The 16,294-nt window shown below is 38.9% G+C and overlaps 2 protein-coding genes across 6 annotated transcripts in view; one reads left to right on the top strand and one right to left on the bottom strand.

Moving 5' to 3' along the window:
* Positions 1-583: 583 nt before the first annotated feature.
* On the bottom strand, positions 584-9,113 carry EEF1B2 (eukaryotic translation elongation factor 1 beta 2). The gene is made up of 6 exons (XM_083348193.1): positions 8,864-9,113; positions 7,118-7,240; positions 5,446-5,569; positions 2,756-2,822; positions 1,913-2,038; positions 584-774 (listed from the first exon to the last, which is right to left on the bottom strand). Exons 1-6 carry the CDS (start codon positions 8,941-8,943, stop codon positions 620-622), a joined length of 675 nt encoding a protein of 224 aa, XP_083204319.1. The 5' UTR covers positions 8,944-9,113; the 3' UTR covers positions 584-619.
* A 27-nt stretch (positions 9,114-9,140) lies between these two features.
* Positions 9,141-16,294, top strand: part of NDUFS1 (NADH:ubiquinone oxidoreductase core subunit S1) — a 42,987-nt gene continuing 35,833 nt past the window's right edge. For 4 of the 5 annotated variants that reach the window (XM_083348187.1, XM_083348190.1, XM_083348189.1 and 1 more), the window contains exon 1: positions 9,141-9,297. The gene's annotated coding sequence lies outside the window, so the exon portion shown is untranslated. Of the gene's footprint in view, positions 9,298-15,348; positions 15,416-16,294 lie in introns of those variants that run through there. The other variant, XM_083348188.1, reaches the window with a different exon arrangement.

The following is a 16,294-nucleotide window of genomic DNA, read 5'->3' as shown; positions in this document are numbered from 1 at the left end:
CAGAAAAGGCATTTGAGATCTCAATATTAATGGGATCCAAGATCATTCAAAGAATGCATTCGACATATTCAATAGGTCAGATAGACCAATGTTATACTACCGTACTACTTTTTGGCATCTCATCCAACATTTGTCTATGAACCGAAGGTATTTTTGCCTTGAGTAAGAACTCTGGGTTGATTTATCTGATGATCCATTTGTTTATAGTGTATGATGGGTTTAAGTGAATTCTCCTTAGGTGATTCACACGTAACACCATTACGTTTGAGGGGAATCTTATGAAATAAGCCATTCTCTGCTGTTTACCCATCTAGCCTTTTAAACTCCTCCATTTCAGTGTTTTAAATGTCAGAGCAACCCACTATGTGAGGTAAAGAACTATTCAATTAATTAGAGGGGATTTGGTTCACCAGTGTAAAATCACAACTTGGAATTTCTCTGCATGGTAAGAGTGGGACTATGGTAGAATCACCTTCTGTCTCTGAACCGAAGAATTCAAATTACAGTATTTCCTTTGAACCTACAAACTTCAATTGTAAAGTTGATTTTTAAGTCAAAGAGCTGAAGAGAACAAATCACAACATTTCTGCTGCAATAGTTTTATTCTTGAAGCTACAACTTAAATTTTGTTGAAAGCTGCCACATCCATTGATTGTACATAATCTTCAAATGCAGTGATCTTCTCTTCCAACATATCAGTTCCAACTTTATCATCTTCAACTACACACTGAATTTGAAGTTTCTTTATTCCATAACCGACCGGAACTAGTTTGGCTAGAAAGATAATAAAACAACTGTTAAAATTGATAATCTACTCTATGTGTTTATCCCAGTAGATATTCAGTGTGGATAACGTGTAGAAGCAAGCATTCAGGAACTTGAATTACAGGTCCTCTAATACAGGAACTCCCCCTGAAGAATAGCAGCTAAGAAGTGAATTTAAAAGCCCCTCCCATTCATTGTTTTATAGGAGGTTTCTAGTAGCACACTCTTTAGTGATGTCTTTTAATAAAATGTGTTACTCTGGAAAAGTGCCACCAAACTCCTGATTTATGGCAAGACATAATTTATTGCTATAAATAATGAATGTTGTAAGGACACAACTTTTGTCCTACAATATTCATCATTTAAGTTTCAAATGTTGTAGTAAACCTATCCTTATTGAAAGGTTTGAATAAGGAAAATTACCTAAGTGCATTGAAGACTATCATATGCAGGAGCAGCAATAAGTAATAAACCAAATTTAAGGTAATGTGCAAATGACGTTGTTTGCAAGGAGTTAGGGGAAGTTTGGTAAATTTAAAAAGCTGTTTCTGTGTCAATGGATATATGCCTTGTACAAATATACCTCTATATGCATCTCAGATTCTTAAACAGAGGATGTGATGAGGTAAATTATATAGGCCATCAGAATTCAATGATCTAATGGAGGAATCCTGGTGGTGCAAAACTTAGAATGCAATATTGCAGGCAAGCCCTCCCCACAGCCTCAGTTCAATCCTGACGAGACTCAAGGTTAGCTCAGCCTTCCATCCTTCCAAGGTCAGTAAAATGAGGGCCCAGACTGTTAGGGACAATATGCAAATAATGCTGACATTGTAAACAACCCAGAGAGCGCTACGAAGCACTATGGGGTGGTATAGAAGTCTAAATGCTGTTACTATCGTTAGTCCACAACACAGCCAAAATTCCATTTTGGGGTACTCATTAAGAAATTTGATCGCCCCTAGCTTTTTACCATTGGAAGTTCTCAACAAACAGCCCATTATTTTCTGAAATGGAAACAATAAACTCTATAAACTTTTGGGGACATGATTTAAGAAGCAATTCAACTATACACAGATCTTATGTATGTGAAGTGTATTCTAAAAGTAATAAGCTGTAAGTTTTCTATCTCCAGCCAGTTACTTACAGGATCCCCACACTAAGCCATCAGCCTGAATGCTTCGGACACATTCCTCCAATTTGGCCATGTCTGTTTCATCGTCCCAAGGTTTTACATCTAATAAAATGGATGACTTGGCAACCAGTGCTGGTTCTAGAGAAACCAAAGAATAACACAATAAAAACAGGTTGTTTTACATAATTTCAGGAAGTTATAGCAACTGCCAAAGTGGCAGTGCAAGATTGGAAGATGTGGAGACTTGGTCCATGGAATTGCCAAGAGTCGGACATGACTGAATGGGTTAACATCATCATAGCAACTGCATTGTAACGAATTTCCTTATAACCTAGTGATAGTACTCAAAAAAAATGTTGTTTCTACTTAGAAAAAAAGCTGAAAGCATCACACACTAAATGTGTAAAACTTCTAAACTGCAAAATAAGATTAAATTTAATCTGCATGGGAGAAGAATACAAGATATATTGTTCGTTACACTGAAACGCTCTTCTCCTGGTTGGAAAAGGAGCATTCTGCAAGCGTAACGGCTATTTTCCCACAGTTGGAATACTGCAACTGCTACAGCACAGAACAGTTTCAGGCCAGTACCTGTGGAATCATATTTGCTATGAGGAGAAATCAGTATTTCACAATGACAGAAGAATACATAATTTAAGACGCTGTACTATTTCTAGAGCCCTGAGAATTTATCTTCACCTGTATTCAGACACTTGAACTGTAATGATTTTTAAATCAAAGCAATACCTATGAGAAAGATGTCTGTAATACTTACACACAGTGACCTGAGACAGACTATGGTTAGTCTAGGAAATAATTGAGTAAATTTAGAGTGCTGAAGGGCTGACAACTTACTTTTTGCCTTCTTTGATTCATATTGAGCAAGCCGCTCTTCCCTTAACTTTTTTGCTTCTTCACTTTCCTGAAGAAATGAAAAACAAAGTTAAATAAAATAAAGCAATTTTTTCCTTATCAAGCTCAAACTCAATTGGATCTTTCAGAAAAACAAATCATCATAATTTCAGACGAAAGATGGTGATTTGGTTTTATTCATCATGTCACCAAACCAAGTGTCCATTTTGCTCCAGTGCCCTCACTCTAAGTGAAGGAATGACTTGGCTCTATTGGGGGCTCATGCTGCTTAGAAAAAAAAAATCTTGAGTTATGTGAGATAATTTATATTGGCCATGGCTTCAATTGTAGCATGAAAAAGTCACATTTTTTTTTCTAAATAGCTAAGGTAGTTATTAGGAGCCATTTGGCTCTTGAAGAGAAACATTTTTATTACTCACACATCATCCCTGCAGAATTTCATGTTGACAGCAAATCTAAGGCTGTCAAAAGAACGACCCTTCTGGGGGACTTCCGGTGAAAAGATGGCCAACTGAACGACACGCCCAGGGAAGGAAGTCTTGGAATTATCCCTCAAGATCCTCCAATACAGCTAAGATCTGCAAGAAGCTTCAGGAGTGTGCTGAAAGCTGGGGGAGGGGGGATGCGGGGGAGGGGGGAGGGCTGCAATTTATTGTTGAAGCAGCTGTTTTGAAATTTATTTTTCAAACGGACAGTAAGTGGTGCCTTTCATTTCTTAACCATTTTAAAGATTATTAATCTTTATTAAGCTAAAAGAGGCTCTCTTTAGCTACAGTCTGTTATTCCTTTTTGAAAATCTACGCCAGAGGTCCCCAACCTTTTGGGCACCAGGGACTGGTTACATGTAGATTTTTCTGCGGACCAGAGGGGGCGTGGTTTTGTGTGCTGCCTGCGGGGCTTTGCTTGTTTGTGCAGACCAGTTGCTGGCATGCCGTGGCCCGGTACTGGTCCACGGACCGGAGATTGGGGACCCCTGATCTATGCCATTTTGGGGATTTCTTCTTGTTAAACAAGGAAGGAGGCTGCTAAGGTAAGATAAAATAAGAAAGTATGGACTATCGTTAAGGACAGAAAGTTGTGGTTGCAGTTTAATATTTTTAGTAATTTGTAGCTTGGTCTTTGTTCTGGGTGACTAAAACTTTCTGATTTTTATGATTCCTGATTGGTCAGCAGTTCTTAAGTGACTTACAAAAAAGCTACTCTTTGATTAGAGAGTTAAGAAATGGGAGGAGCAAATTATTAGAGATATGTTTGAAAAATCTTTAAATAAAATCCATCAGTTCATAGAACAGCTATGCCCCAAGGATGTTAAAAAGACTACTCAAACTACATCAGAGATAAAAATATGTGCAAAAAGAAAATTTGCAACTTTTAAAAGGACAACTTTGAGACTTTTTCCTCATGGATATTAAGAAGGTTGCGAAATCCTTGAGAAAAAGAGAAGCTTATAACTACTTGACAAACATTCCAGAGAAGATTTTATTCCATGAAGACAAGCTAGGAGTGATTTAAACTTAGTAAGTCAGTTGGTATTAAGATGGATTTTTCATCGGTTTGATATTTGTAATTGAAAGTCTTAATCTGAAGTTTAAAAAGATGTATTAGCTTAAAGAAAAACCTAGTTTTAAAAAGGATGTATATAAAAAAACATTTTATGAGGAAAATTTGGAGTGATCCAAATTTAATGAGTTAACTGGAGTTAGTTGGAATAACTAAGTGAACTTTAAAATATGTTTGCTAAGAGGAAGTTAAAAAAAGATGTATTAGAATGTTTTAATTTTAGAAATGTTTTAAAATGGATAAAAAAATATTTTTCCCTTTTAAGGTTAAAAAATCAGAGAACACAATGAATTTGTTTTTTATTTGGCTATCACTTCTGGATTTTGTGCTTGTGATGAAAAAAAAAGAAACTGGTTTTGCAGACAGATTTGTTGTGATAGAAATGGTTAATTATAGACTAATGTTTAACAGTAAAAATTTGAGGTTGTAATGTTATCTTGTACTGTGCTAAAAAGAGCTGGAGGTCAAAGCCTTTTCTTCTCTTAATTTGCTATTTTTATTTTCCTTTGTATTTTATACATTGATAAAACAATGAAAGTGTGTGTGTGTGTGTGTGTACACACACACACACACACACACACACACACACACAAATAATAAATAAATAAAGAGAATGATCCTTCTATAGAGGAGAGTATTTTTAACTGTGCAGTCCTTTGTACTCTCTGAGCTTGTCTGTTTTCCTGCAGAGGCTTCATTACCAAAGTAGGTAACATCATCAGTGCCAGTAGGGAGTAGGGTTTGCTTATTTAAAATGATCTATACAATAGATTTTACACATAATTGTTCCTCCTTCAGACCACCAACTGAACAGAATTTAAAATCAACTGTGTACCTTGCTTCACACATGGGGCTGATATTAATTAGAATTAGATGTGATTCTGACAAACAGAAAATATCAAGCTGAGCAACCTCTGTAGAAACATTGAAATACACTGAGAAGCTAAATATATTCCATTACAATTCTGAGAAGTGCAAACTAGCCCAATTGGGCAGTATTGTAGTGTTTCACAGTGTCTTAACTGTTTAACCTTTATTACATAATTCAATTAAGTTCATGCTGCTATTTATCTAAGCCCCACACAGAATTAATAGGAAGACGTTTGGGCTACCTCATCTTCATCAGAACCAAAAAGGTCAATGTCATCATCATCTTTGTTATCTCCACCAGTGCCCGTGCTGTCTTCAACATCTGCAGGGCCATATTTTCCCAAAGCTTTCTTCACACCAGGCAGACTAGAAAACAGATAGCATTTAATTGTTGACCCTACATTCCTATTACTTCAGTATAGTCCAGAATAAAGCTGTAGAAGTGCAGCTTTCCTTTGCCAACCAATTAACAGCTGTCCTTAACTATACTGAAATATCAAAGGTAAGACGTTAGATGCCAACTTCATAGGCACCTGATGTCCTGCAGGCAAATTGCAATTTAAATGGTTACTTATATAATATATCTCCAGCATAGGTCTGAGCATCAGTGAGGGAGACTTGCTGTCAATGATTTAGCTAACAATGCCATTAAGTGTCTTCAGACATTTTTTTAACAATACACGAATATTAAATCAGATTAAATAATTTCTTAAATTGGGAATTTTCTAAATCTGCTTGGATCAGATTTAGACTATGTGGACCATGAAAGCTTCTGGTTTTAAAATGTAAACACCCCATCTCTTGTATAGGTACTCCTTGACTTACAACCATTTGATTAATAACAGTCTCCAAAAAGTCAGTTATGATCTAAATTTGAACTTACAACTGTCAACCCATTCCTGCAATCGTGATTGCAATTCAGGCACTTGGCAACCACCTTGCAATTATGACTGATGTTTTTTGCTGGTTTTTTTGGCAAGTTAAGTTGGATTCATACTTACGAGTGATTCAATTTACAACCACTGGAAAAATAGTTGTAAAGCTGAGTCATGTGATGATTTATGACAGCAAATACTTACAACAGAAATTCTGATCTCAATAGTGGTAAATTGAGGACTACCTGTAGGTCTATAATGAATGCTCCAACACTGGAAGTTTTTAAGAAGAGACTGGACAGCCATTTGTCTGAAATGGTATAGGGTTTCCTGCCTTAGCAGGGGGTTGGACTAGATGACCTCCAAGGTCCCTTCCAACTTATTTATTCAATGGCATTCATCAGGAAAAGTGAATTACAAATTTAAAATGACCCAGTTATAACAATCTTACTTTCTTAGAAATACAGAATGGAGAACTTTATATTACTGGCCACTGTACTGTGAATGTGGTACAAAAGAGGGAAATGTTTGAATTTTATTTTGGTAGTTCTGAGTAAAATATATTCAGTTGAGCATGCAGGCAAGGTTCATGCACAATGCTTTCTGTGCTTGGGACTCTCCATTTCCAGTGCCTTCCCCCACCCAGAATCATTTTTGATAGAAGATGGGCAACATATAGCCTCTTATGTCAGAGGCTCACCCCCAATCTTCCAATGCCTTTTCTCCCTTGTCACAATCTCAGCATGATATACTCCAGGGAAGCCCCATCTTCTCAAGTCTTCTCTTCTCTCCCTCCCCTTAGCCACCAACATCCCTGGTCTTTTCCCCATTCCTCCCCCAAACTACTTCTGCTTGGATTAAAATAGCCCTGGTGTTCTGTGCTAGACCAGAACAATCCAACATGCATGTTTTTAGAAACATGGGCCATCCTTGGCAGTTCCCTATGCAAAGAATATTTTATATCTCTGTAAGCTTCATCTGAAACACAAACTGTAGGAAGACCAGAAACAGAAATGCAAATAGCACAAATGAGTCTCACCTTGCTTTTTGTTTCTCATAAGATCTAATGTGATTGTACCAGCGGAGGGCATGGTGTAACTCAGGAGAAGGGGATGAACCAAGTGCTTCAAATACAGCAACATCTGCCTGTGATGGAACATACCTACAGGAAAAGTAATGTAACCATGAATTTTAATTAGCAAAGCCATTTTAATTTACCAGTTAAGTACCATAATTACTATAAATTAAACACCAATAGTATGGATTCTATGGTTGCTTTGCAACTTTCACCTTTAGGAAAATTAAAGGGTGCTGAACTTGTTAATGATTGACACTAGGTGGCTCTTCTGATGCAACTGTCTGATGGGAATTAGCAGACCTTTCCTTTTTATATCCAGTTCACTAAGCTTTGAATAGAGCAATCCAGTCCTGGGGTTAGATTGTAACCTTTAGGTCTGGTTCTTTAGTAAGAGGGACTGACCACAGCCATAAAGTATCTTCATACTGAAGTAGATGGATTTACAAGAAAAGAGGAGGGGAAGTCCTTGTTAAAAGCAACAATTGGAAGTTGCAACTTCATTTCATCTGACCATACCTAGGGTGTGTATGTGTATTAAATCTACCAATTAACCCCCAATAAAAATTGTTCCATGCCATTGACAACTCAGGCTCAGACTAGTTTCAATTTTTCCCTTCATTCCATAGTGTTTCACTAGTTATAATTAAAACAGTTAATTGCAAAGTTCACTTCCAACATAAGCTCATTTATAAAAAATAGACCCACAACATCTGCTGTAAAACTTTTGAGCTGCAAAAGGTTTTGATTCAAATCCCTGACGGCCAGTTTTTTTTATTAACCAATTCATTCTCCTAGACCAGGGGTAGGCAACCTTGGCTCTTTTAGGACTCATGGACTTCAACTCCCAGAATTCCTGAGCCAGCATAGCTGGCTCAGGAATTCTGGGAGTTGAAGTCCATGAGTCCTAAAAGAGCCAAGGTTGCCTACCCCTGTCCTAGACCTAGCAAGTTCCCTGCCGTAAAATAAGAACCGCCTATGGTTTTGGAAAAACCAAACCAAAATAAGGTAGATTAAAACAATGTTGAACGTTCCAGGGATGATGAGAATGTTAAATTCGTTATAATGCAATTCTGCTCCCTGCCTTCGATATATATATATATATATATATATATATATATATATATATATATATATATATATATATATATATATATATATATGTTTGTTTATGTTTTATTTAATTTATATACCGCCCTTCTCCCGGGGGACTCAGGGCGGTTCACAGGGCATATAAATAAAAATACAATACTATACAAAAGTTAAAACAAAGATTAAATCAGTGCCCAATTAAAAAACAATAATACAATCTAAAATGACAATTTAAACCCAACTCCCCCGTCAGGCCAGACCGGCCAATTCAAACAAATGGGTCTTCAGGCCACGAGGGAAAGTTCGGAGGTCCGATGCCGTCCGGAGCTCCACCGGCAGTTGGTTCCACAAAGCCGGGGCTTTGTTTATATATTTATAAACGGGTGTAAAAAGAAAGGCCGGCTCTTCACTTGATCGCATGGCGCTATTAAAGCTCAGAGCCAGGCCTCACCGCAGGACCCTCCCCAACTTGACTCGGGAAACCGCGTCAACCGAAGGCTGCCTGGGCCTACAACGCCGAGAGCGAGCGGAGAAAGAAACGCTTTTCCCAAAGGTTCCCACCCAGGGACGCACAGAAGGGCGAGACGCGAGCAAGCTGCTGCTGTCTGGGCCCCTCACCCCTCGATGTAACTTTTATCTGCCAAGAAGGAGTTCAGGAGCTGCAACCCGGCGGGAGATTTCAGGTCCCCGAATCCCATGATGGCGCCGAAGTGCCAGCTGCAACGGAGAGCAAGGAAAACCTCCAGCCGGCGACAAGCCGTCCCAAAGAGAACGGGCGCCTTCTCTGCGGAGCTTATATAGAGACCGCGACGGATCCTTCCGCCCTTCGTAGAGATAGGTATCCTTCCGCCGCGCAGGCCCCTCGTTTTTTTCTCTCTCTCTGCCCTCCCAGAGAAAGTCGCGCGCGTTTTCCGGCAGGGCTTTTCCCGGCGGCCGGAAATTACCGAGCGTCTCGCGGAAATTGCCGAGGCCGCCGCCATCATATTTTACCGAAGAGAGCGTTCGAGCGGAGTTCTTGTTTTGAGGTCGAGGAGCCTCCCCCGGCCGAGGAGGTAAACAAGGGGAAGGTGGCGGGCGGTTGGTCGAGCGAGAAGGCAGTCCCTTCATGGGGGGGGGGGCTTCTTCCTGGCGCCGAGAAGAAGAAAGTGGAAGGGGCTTGCCTGGGATGGGGACGCCCTTGACCAGGGGTCTTCAAACTTGGCCCTTTTATGACTTGTGGACTTCAACTCCCAGAATTCCTCAGCCAGCAAAGCTGGCTGAGGAATTCTGGGAGTTGAAGTCCACAAGTCATAAAAGGGCCAAGTTTGAAGACCCCTGCCCTTGACCGAGGTCGACCACCCCAAGGGGTCTTCTGGGCTCCCCCCTCCCTTCTTTTTGCTGCCCCTCCTGCTGTCAGTGGAGAATTCCATCCTTCTGCTCACCTGCATGACCCTCCTCCTCCTCCTCCTCCTCCTCCTCCTCCTCCTCCATTGGTCTGTAAACGCAATGGCCCCTTTAAGGACTTTTCGGTGCAAACCAGAGTCCTAAGCGCGTATGAAGTGTTATCATCACGTGGCAAGGATTCCCTCTGGGAGCGCGCAGGAACAAGAGGGCTAGAACAGCAGGACGTGTCAAAGGACGGAGTGGTCGCGGGGCTGGGCAAGCACACTTCAATTCCTATAAGCCTCCGTCTGACGTGTTAGTTCAGTACGTGTTGTATTGCAGGGCCAAAGTCTACGAATCAGTTTAATACAGGGGTCTTCAAACTTGGCCCTTTTATGACTTGTGGACTTCAACTCCCAGAATTCCTCAGCCAGCAAAGCTGGCTGAGGAATTCTGGGAGTTGAAGTCCACAAGTCATAAAAGGGCCAAGTTTGAAGACCCCTTTTATGACTTGTGGAAGGGCCAAGTTTGAAGACCCCTGGTTTAATATCTTGGGGTTGTTTTTTTTAAAAAAAACAAACAAACAAAACACCATACATATTCAGCAATCTAGCTTAAGGCTTCCATTGAAATCCCCCTCCCCGAATGTTACAGAAGCGCTTTTTATATCTTTAAACCAGCTAGTAGTGCGAGAGACACCGTGCCATCTTTGTCGCGTTTGTTAATATTTTAATTAGATTCGGGTTTTAGCGTCTTCCGATTCGCGATCACAAATGTTATCGCCCTGACTCCTGAATGCTGCAGCTTTTAAAACCAGGGTTGATTTCATTTGCACAGAGGTTGCTGGACTGTTGACCGTATGTCGGTATCTAGGATTGCAGGGCATCCTGTTGCCCCCGGAAGTGTGCTGCAATCTGTTGACAAGCAGGCTCAGCCCTCTTTCTTTCCATTAGAAATGTTTATTGGCAGTGCTTATGGGACTTGCTCAGGACTTAGATTTACTAATTTGGAATAATTCTTCTATGGATATGTTCATACTAATTGCCACCGAGTAACAAGTCCTATTGTGTTTCTTAAGTAACAATTACAAAGGTTTTCTTACACTTTTCAATAGAACAGAAGCTTGAAAGGGGAGCCATTTAATTAAACTGCGTCTAATGCTGTTTGAATCGAAACTATAGATCAGGGGTGTCAAACTCAATTTCATTGAGGGCCGCATCAGCATTGCGGTTGCCCTCAGGGGGCTGTGGGGGGGTATGGCCAGGGTGGGCATGGCCTACTGGGTGGGCGTGGCTAGAGTGCGTATGGCCTACTGGGTGGGCGTGGCCAGCTCTACATCGTTCGCATCAAGGGTGCCTATGGGGGCCTGGGCGGGAGTGGGGCAGATCTGGGGGTCTCTGGCAGAAGGAGGGTCTCTGGGCCAGGGCCAAGGCAGTGGGGGCCGTTCCCTCCCTGTTTCCAGGATGGCTTCGCGGGCCACATGAGACCACTTCGCGGGCCGCATGTGGCCCCCGGGCCTTGTGTTTGACATGTCTGCTATAGATATTGCTTATGTTAATAAACATGTTTAAAGTTCCTTGTATTTTATAAAAGTTGTAAACAAAATCAATTGCCATAAATACTCAGTTCCCCCGACTTGTTAAAAATCTGGATGCCTTCTCTTGCTTGCTTGAGCTCACGAGTTTCCGATTCTTAAAATTTAGAAATTCTGAGGACATGGTTGTGGATAAAAAATGTATCTCTGAATAGAAATTTAGATTTAAGATTTTTGGTTCAGTGTGGCAGAACAACTGTAGCTTTTAAACCATCAAATCATATAACCATACCCATATAAAACATTGAGCTGCAGTCTATAAATTAATTGTGATCTAAAGAATATTGCTATGAAAGTTTTAGCTATTTAGTTCTTCATGGGGCAATCTTAAAATCATTATTTGGCTTCTAGTGTATTTTAACTACATATGCTCACACAATACTTGCTATTATTAAAAAGTTGTGATGTGTAAAATACAGTGGGTGCTATAAGCTGTATAAAAACGATTACAGCTAACTATTCAACATTATTTGTGTAGTGTATTCTCTCAGCCTGGACTGTTGTGTTCATCCACATTTCTTGATATGCTTGGAAAGGGATATTTTATTTAAAACAATGAATGTTGATCATAGAGATAACTTTGCTTTTGAGTATCACAGTAGGGAACAGGCACTAAGACAGCAGTAAACCACTTACAATATTGTTGCCAAGATAACAGATATGTGCATCAGGAGTTCAGTCTGTTTGGGAGGTTTTCATTTTTATCTGCTTGTTAATATGGAAATGAAAAAGAAATTTGGCAATTGATTTATCTAAAAGTGCAGAGACAAGGGAAGTCCTGTGATATATCTGAATGAGAAAGAAAGGATGAGGGAGATGAATAAAAAATCAAACAAAAAATGAGCAGAACCCATTTTTGTTCTTTATGAGATTGATTAGACCATGTCCTTAGGAGGTTGAGTAATATGCTCCTGGTTCTGTCATGTACATACCAATATTTAAGATAGGCAAGAATGTAAAATCAAATATTGTAGCAAAAAATATTAAATTTGTTGTCCCTGTGAAATGTTCCTAATCTTTAAGCTGTAGTGGGGGTTGGAGGGTGTACAAACGTGCATAAGATACACCATGCAGGTGCATGAGGAGTGCCATACAGGTTGGGGAGGATATGAGGAGGTGTGCAAGAGGGAATTGGTCAGGAAGGATGTGCAATAGGCAGGCACTGTGTGGGGTAGGGAGGATGTGAGGTGTTATGTGAGAGGCACCATACAGGTCCGGAGGTGTGACATGCATGGCACGAGCATAGACGGGCTGGGGGAGGGTATGTGTGGGAGACTTACCTCAGTGACTTGCTCACTTCCCATTTCTTTCTGGGAAAACCAGCATGGAAGTTTGCAAATGGTGATTGTGGGGCACTTGTGTGAACCATTGCCAATAACCCAGATCGCAATTGTGGCGGCAGGGAGCTAAGGTATCTGGAATTCTGAGGACTGGTCATAACCTCCAGTGCTTGTTGTAACTTCATACACTCTGAATGAATGGCCATAATTGTAGGAATTCATATCCTTGTCTCTAGCCATACCTCATAACATTCTGTGCTAGTAGCCTTGGTATTGTGTCCTTATCGTTCATTTTGGATACATTTTGGCCTATTGGCCACAAAAACAATCAAAAACCAATTTTACCCCAACATGCTTACATTATAATGTACAAGCTAGGATGTCTATTCTAACAAATATTTTGCAAGCCGCTGTACTGTTGCCCATGTTTCACCAGGGTGGATAATAATTTTATATATATATATATATATATATATATATATATATATATATATATATATATATATGTATGTGTGTGTGTGTGTGTGTGTGTGTGTGTGTGTGTGTGTGTGTATAAAAATCTGATTTTTTTTATTTAAGTGGATTCTTTTGATTTTTATCAAATTTATTTTAATAAAATGCTTTAGGAGTAAAAATCTAAATACAGTTTTCTATTTAAGATACATTAATAATTTAGTTTATTCAGCATGAAATGGAGCTTAGTTATGTAGCATGAGGGTGTATATTCTGCAGTATTTACATTTTTGGTAAACTCATTCAATGAATCCAGGCTCTGCAAGCTGAGATAACATGCACTGCATTGATGCATTCACACAATTTCACAGTAACCATGGGATAAATCATAAAACAAAGTTCAGTAATATTCCTTTATCCCATTGTTTTGTAAATCTATGTACACTACAAACTGTATGATTGTTTGAAGAGAAATGCATCTGTACCAGGCTCTAAGTGTTTTAATTAAATTAAAGAATTTGAGTAGTTTTCCAACTATGTGTGATTAACCTATTAACCTAAAGTTGGTTCTGATATTGCTGTTTTACTAACCTGACAGATTATTATTCTAAATAGGAAACCTTCATTTTGTTTGGAAATAATGTTAAAGATTCTAACTACCAGCAAGAATGAGTCCTTACATTTAAAGAGCACCTGTCATTTTAGATCCATCATGGCAGCGTCTGTTAGCGGGCATTCACTCTCCAGCTGCCTGCCATGTCCCTCATCTTGTTGTGTCACTGTGGTATCACCAGCCATCCCATTAAAGTGAGTGAGACTGTCGGTGAGTCAACAGTGGGTCAGAGGAAGAGCCGCTGCAGGACAGAGATGACAGTTGCTCTTTAAAAATTATGATTTAAATTGAGTTGATTTAAATCAAGCCTTTTTACTAGTGATTTAAATTGTGATTTAAATCGACTTGATTTAAATCAAATCCACCCTGTGTCCCACCACGAAGTTTACTTAGGAAGTTTACTTAGGAATGCTCAGGACTGAGTTTGTATGTGTTATGTATGTATATGCATATATGGAGAACCAGTTTGAGTACTGGTTAAGGCACCATGCTAGGAACCAGGAGACTGGGAATTCTATTCCCACTTCAGGCACAAAGCTAGATGGGTGCCTTTTGGCCAGTGACTTTTTTTCAGTGTTAGAGAGAAGGCAGTGACAAACTAGTTCCAAAATGTTAAGAAACCTTCAGGAACCTTCAGGCTGACACTTCGGGAAAGACTGAGAAAATTCTGTTGTAAAATATTGAAAAGATTCTCAAAGAAAGAGTGAGATATGAAATATGAATATTCTGTTATATGTATAACAGAAGACAGGCTGTGAAAAGGATATGGGCAAGTTATATTGGCAGTGTGACAGAAGTGGTTTGACTGGATTTTTTCTTTTAAAAAACTTCCTAATTTAGGCGTATATAATTTGTAAGAAGACCAGTATAGTAAGTTGAAGTTGGCCATTGTGAAAAATAAACTCCTGGATTAAGATTGGCCTCAGCTTGGGGTAGCAGCACTATTCTTAAGATTTTATGTTGTAAAAATGAAATCTGCATTATTTTCTTATTACATTTCTTAATTCTAAAGAAAATTAAAATTATATCAAATAACTAAAATAAGTAAAACAGTGATTATAGAATTCTTGATAAATGAATAAATTGTGGCTTAAATAACTGAAGTTTCCTGGCTAGTGATTCTTATATTTAAATTGATTTACATTTAAGTTTAGTTCTTTGCATTCTTTCTCTTCTTTTGCATTCTGTTTAACTCTTTTTATTCTCTAAATTGGTATAATTGAAGACCTCAACTTCCACTTTAGGTCAGAGTCAGTATTATAAAAATACACAGTGAAGTGGGAAAAATACAAAAAGATATTGAGGTTAAATATGACGTGCGAGAATAGTTTCAGATTTTCACTGTAATTTATTTTTAAAAATCTATATAAAGATTTTCATTGTAAATATAATGACTGGCAAAACTGAAGAATAGATTATGCTTATAGCCTAGTTCATTAGGCAGCCTTCAGGTTGCTAAAAAGCTTATTAATATTATTTCTCTAATATATATATATATATATTTCTTTAAGCTGGGTTGGAAATGGATAAGCAGACATCCCAAGGTATAGGCCAGGGGTCGGCAACCTCGGCTCTTTTATGACTCGTGGACTTCAACTCCCAGAATTCCTGAGCCAGCATAGCTGGCTCAGGAATTCTGGGAGTTGAAGTCCACGAGTCATAAAAGAGCCGAGGTTGCCGACCCCTGGTATAGGCTAATAAGTAGATTTATTGTAGCAAGATTAGTGAAGTCACTGTGAAAGGCTTTCTGTGATGATTTTATACCATATTTATTTATACCTTATTTATAGTGAAATAAAAGTTCAAATTTGTGCACCTCTTTCAACCCCCTCCCACATCCTCCACATAACTTTCAAAGGAATTTTGGGGTAAGAGACAGTTTCTGTTTTCTCATGTTTTCATAACAGACTGATCTTGTTTCTACCTATTTAAGAACTGGGGCCTGTCCTCAGTCTTGTTAAAGAGTTTGAACTATTGCATTGTTTGTGGGCTCAAAAATTGCAGTGTACTTGCCTCGTTAAAGCTTTTGGGAAGTTTGCATTTTTCTTCTTCTTTAGTGTAGACACAGTAAGCAGTAGTAAAGACAGGCTTTTTTATTCCTCCCTGTAATGATTTGCCTCAAATATATTACTCTGATGTTGCACTAGGTTGTCTCGTTTGAATGATTTGTTTATATGTAATACCCCAGGAAGTTTCTGGTTGTAAGAGCTATGACAGTAAATCACGGTATGATCTTTCTGTACATTATTGCATTGTCTTGGTGAGTATTCTTATGGGATTCAGGGAGAAGAATGATGTATAAACTTGTGCCAAGTCTCATAAATGACGCACTATGTCCTATGGACTCCAGATTGTAAGAATCTTATTTGCTTCAGCATTCCACTGACTGTTAGGAGATCTAGACTATCAGTACTAATGTATTGCAGGATCCAATCTGTGTCGGTGACTGGGACCAGAGTTTGAGTTTCCCTAGCTTTCTACTAATGTATGTATATTCCCAGTACCCAGCACAGATTTTTTAATATACAGTAGTGGCCAAAATTGTGGAAACCATTTGGGAAAAGTGTACGTTTTAGGTTTGATGGCTAATAACACCATTTCTTTTTGGAGTAGTACCATAAAATTATATATCAATGGAAAGGTAATTTAATCAAGAATGTAATGCAATATTTTTTATGAAGGATTTGCTATTAGAATAGCAGTTATAAAGAAGAAAAATGAAACACGTAGAAAAAATGAGATATACA

Source organism: Vipera ursinii (genome assembly GCF_947247035.1).
Source record: "Vipera ursinii genome assembly, chromosome: 1".
In the NCBI taxonomy this organism is placed as follows: Eukaryota; Metazoa; Chordata; class Lepidosauria; order Squamata; family Viperidae; genus Vipera; species Vipera ursinii.
The sequence above is the reverse complement of the archived record's forward strand: the minus strand, read 5'-3'. Positions and strand labels throughout refer to the sequence as shown.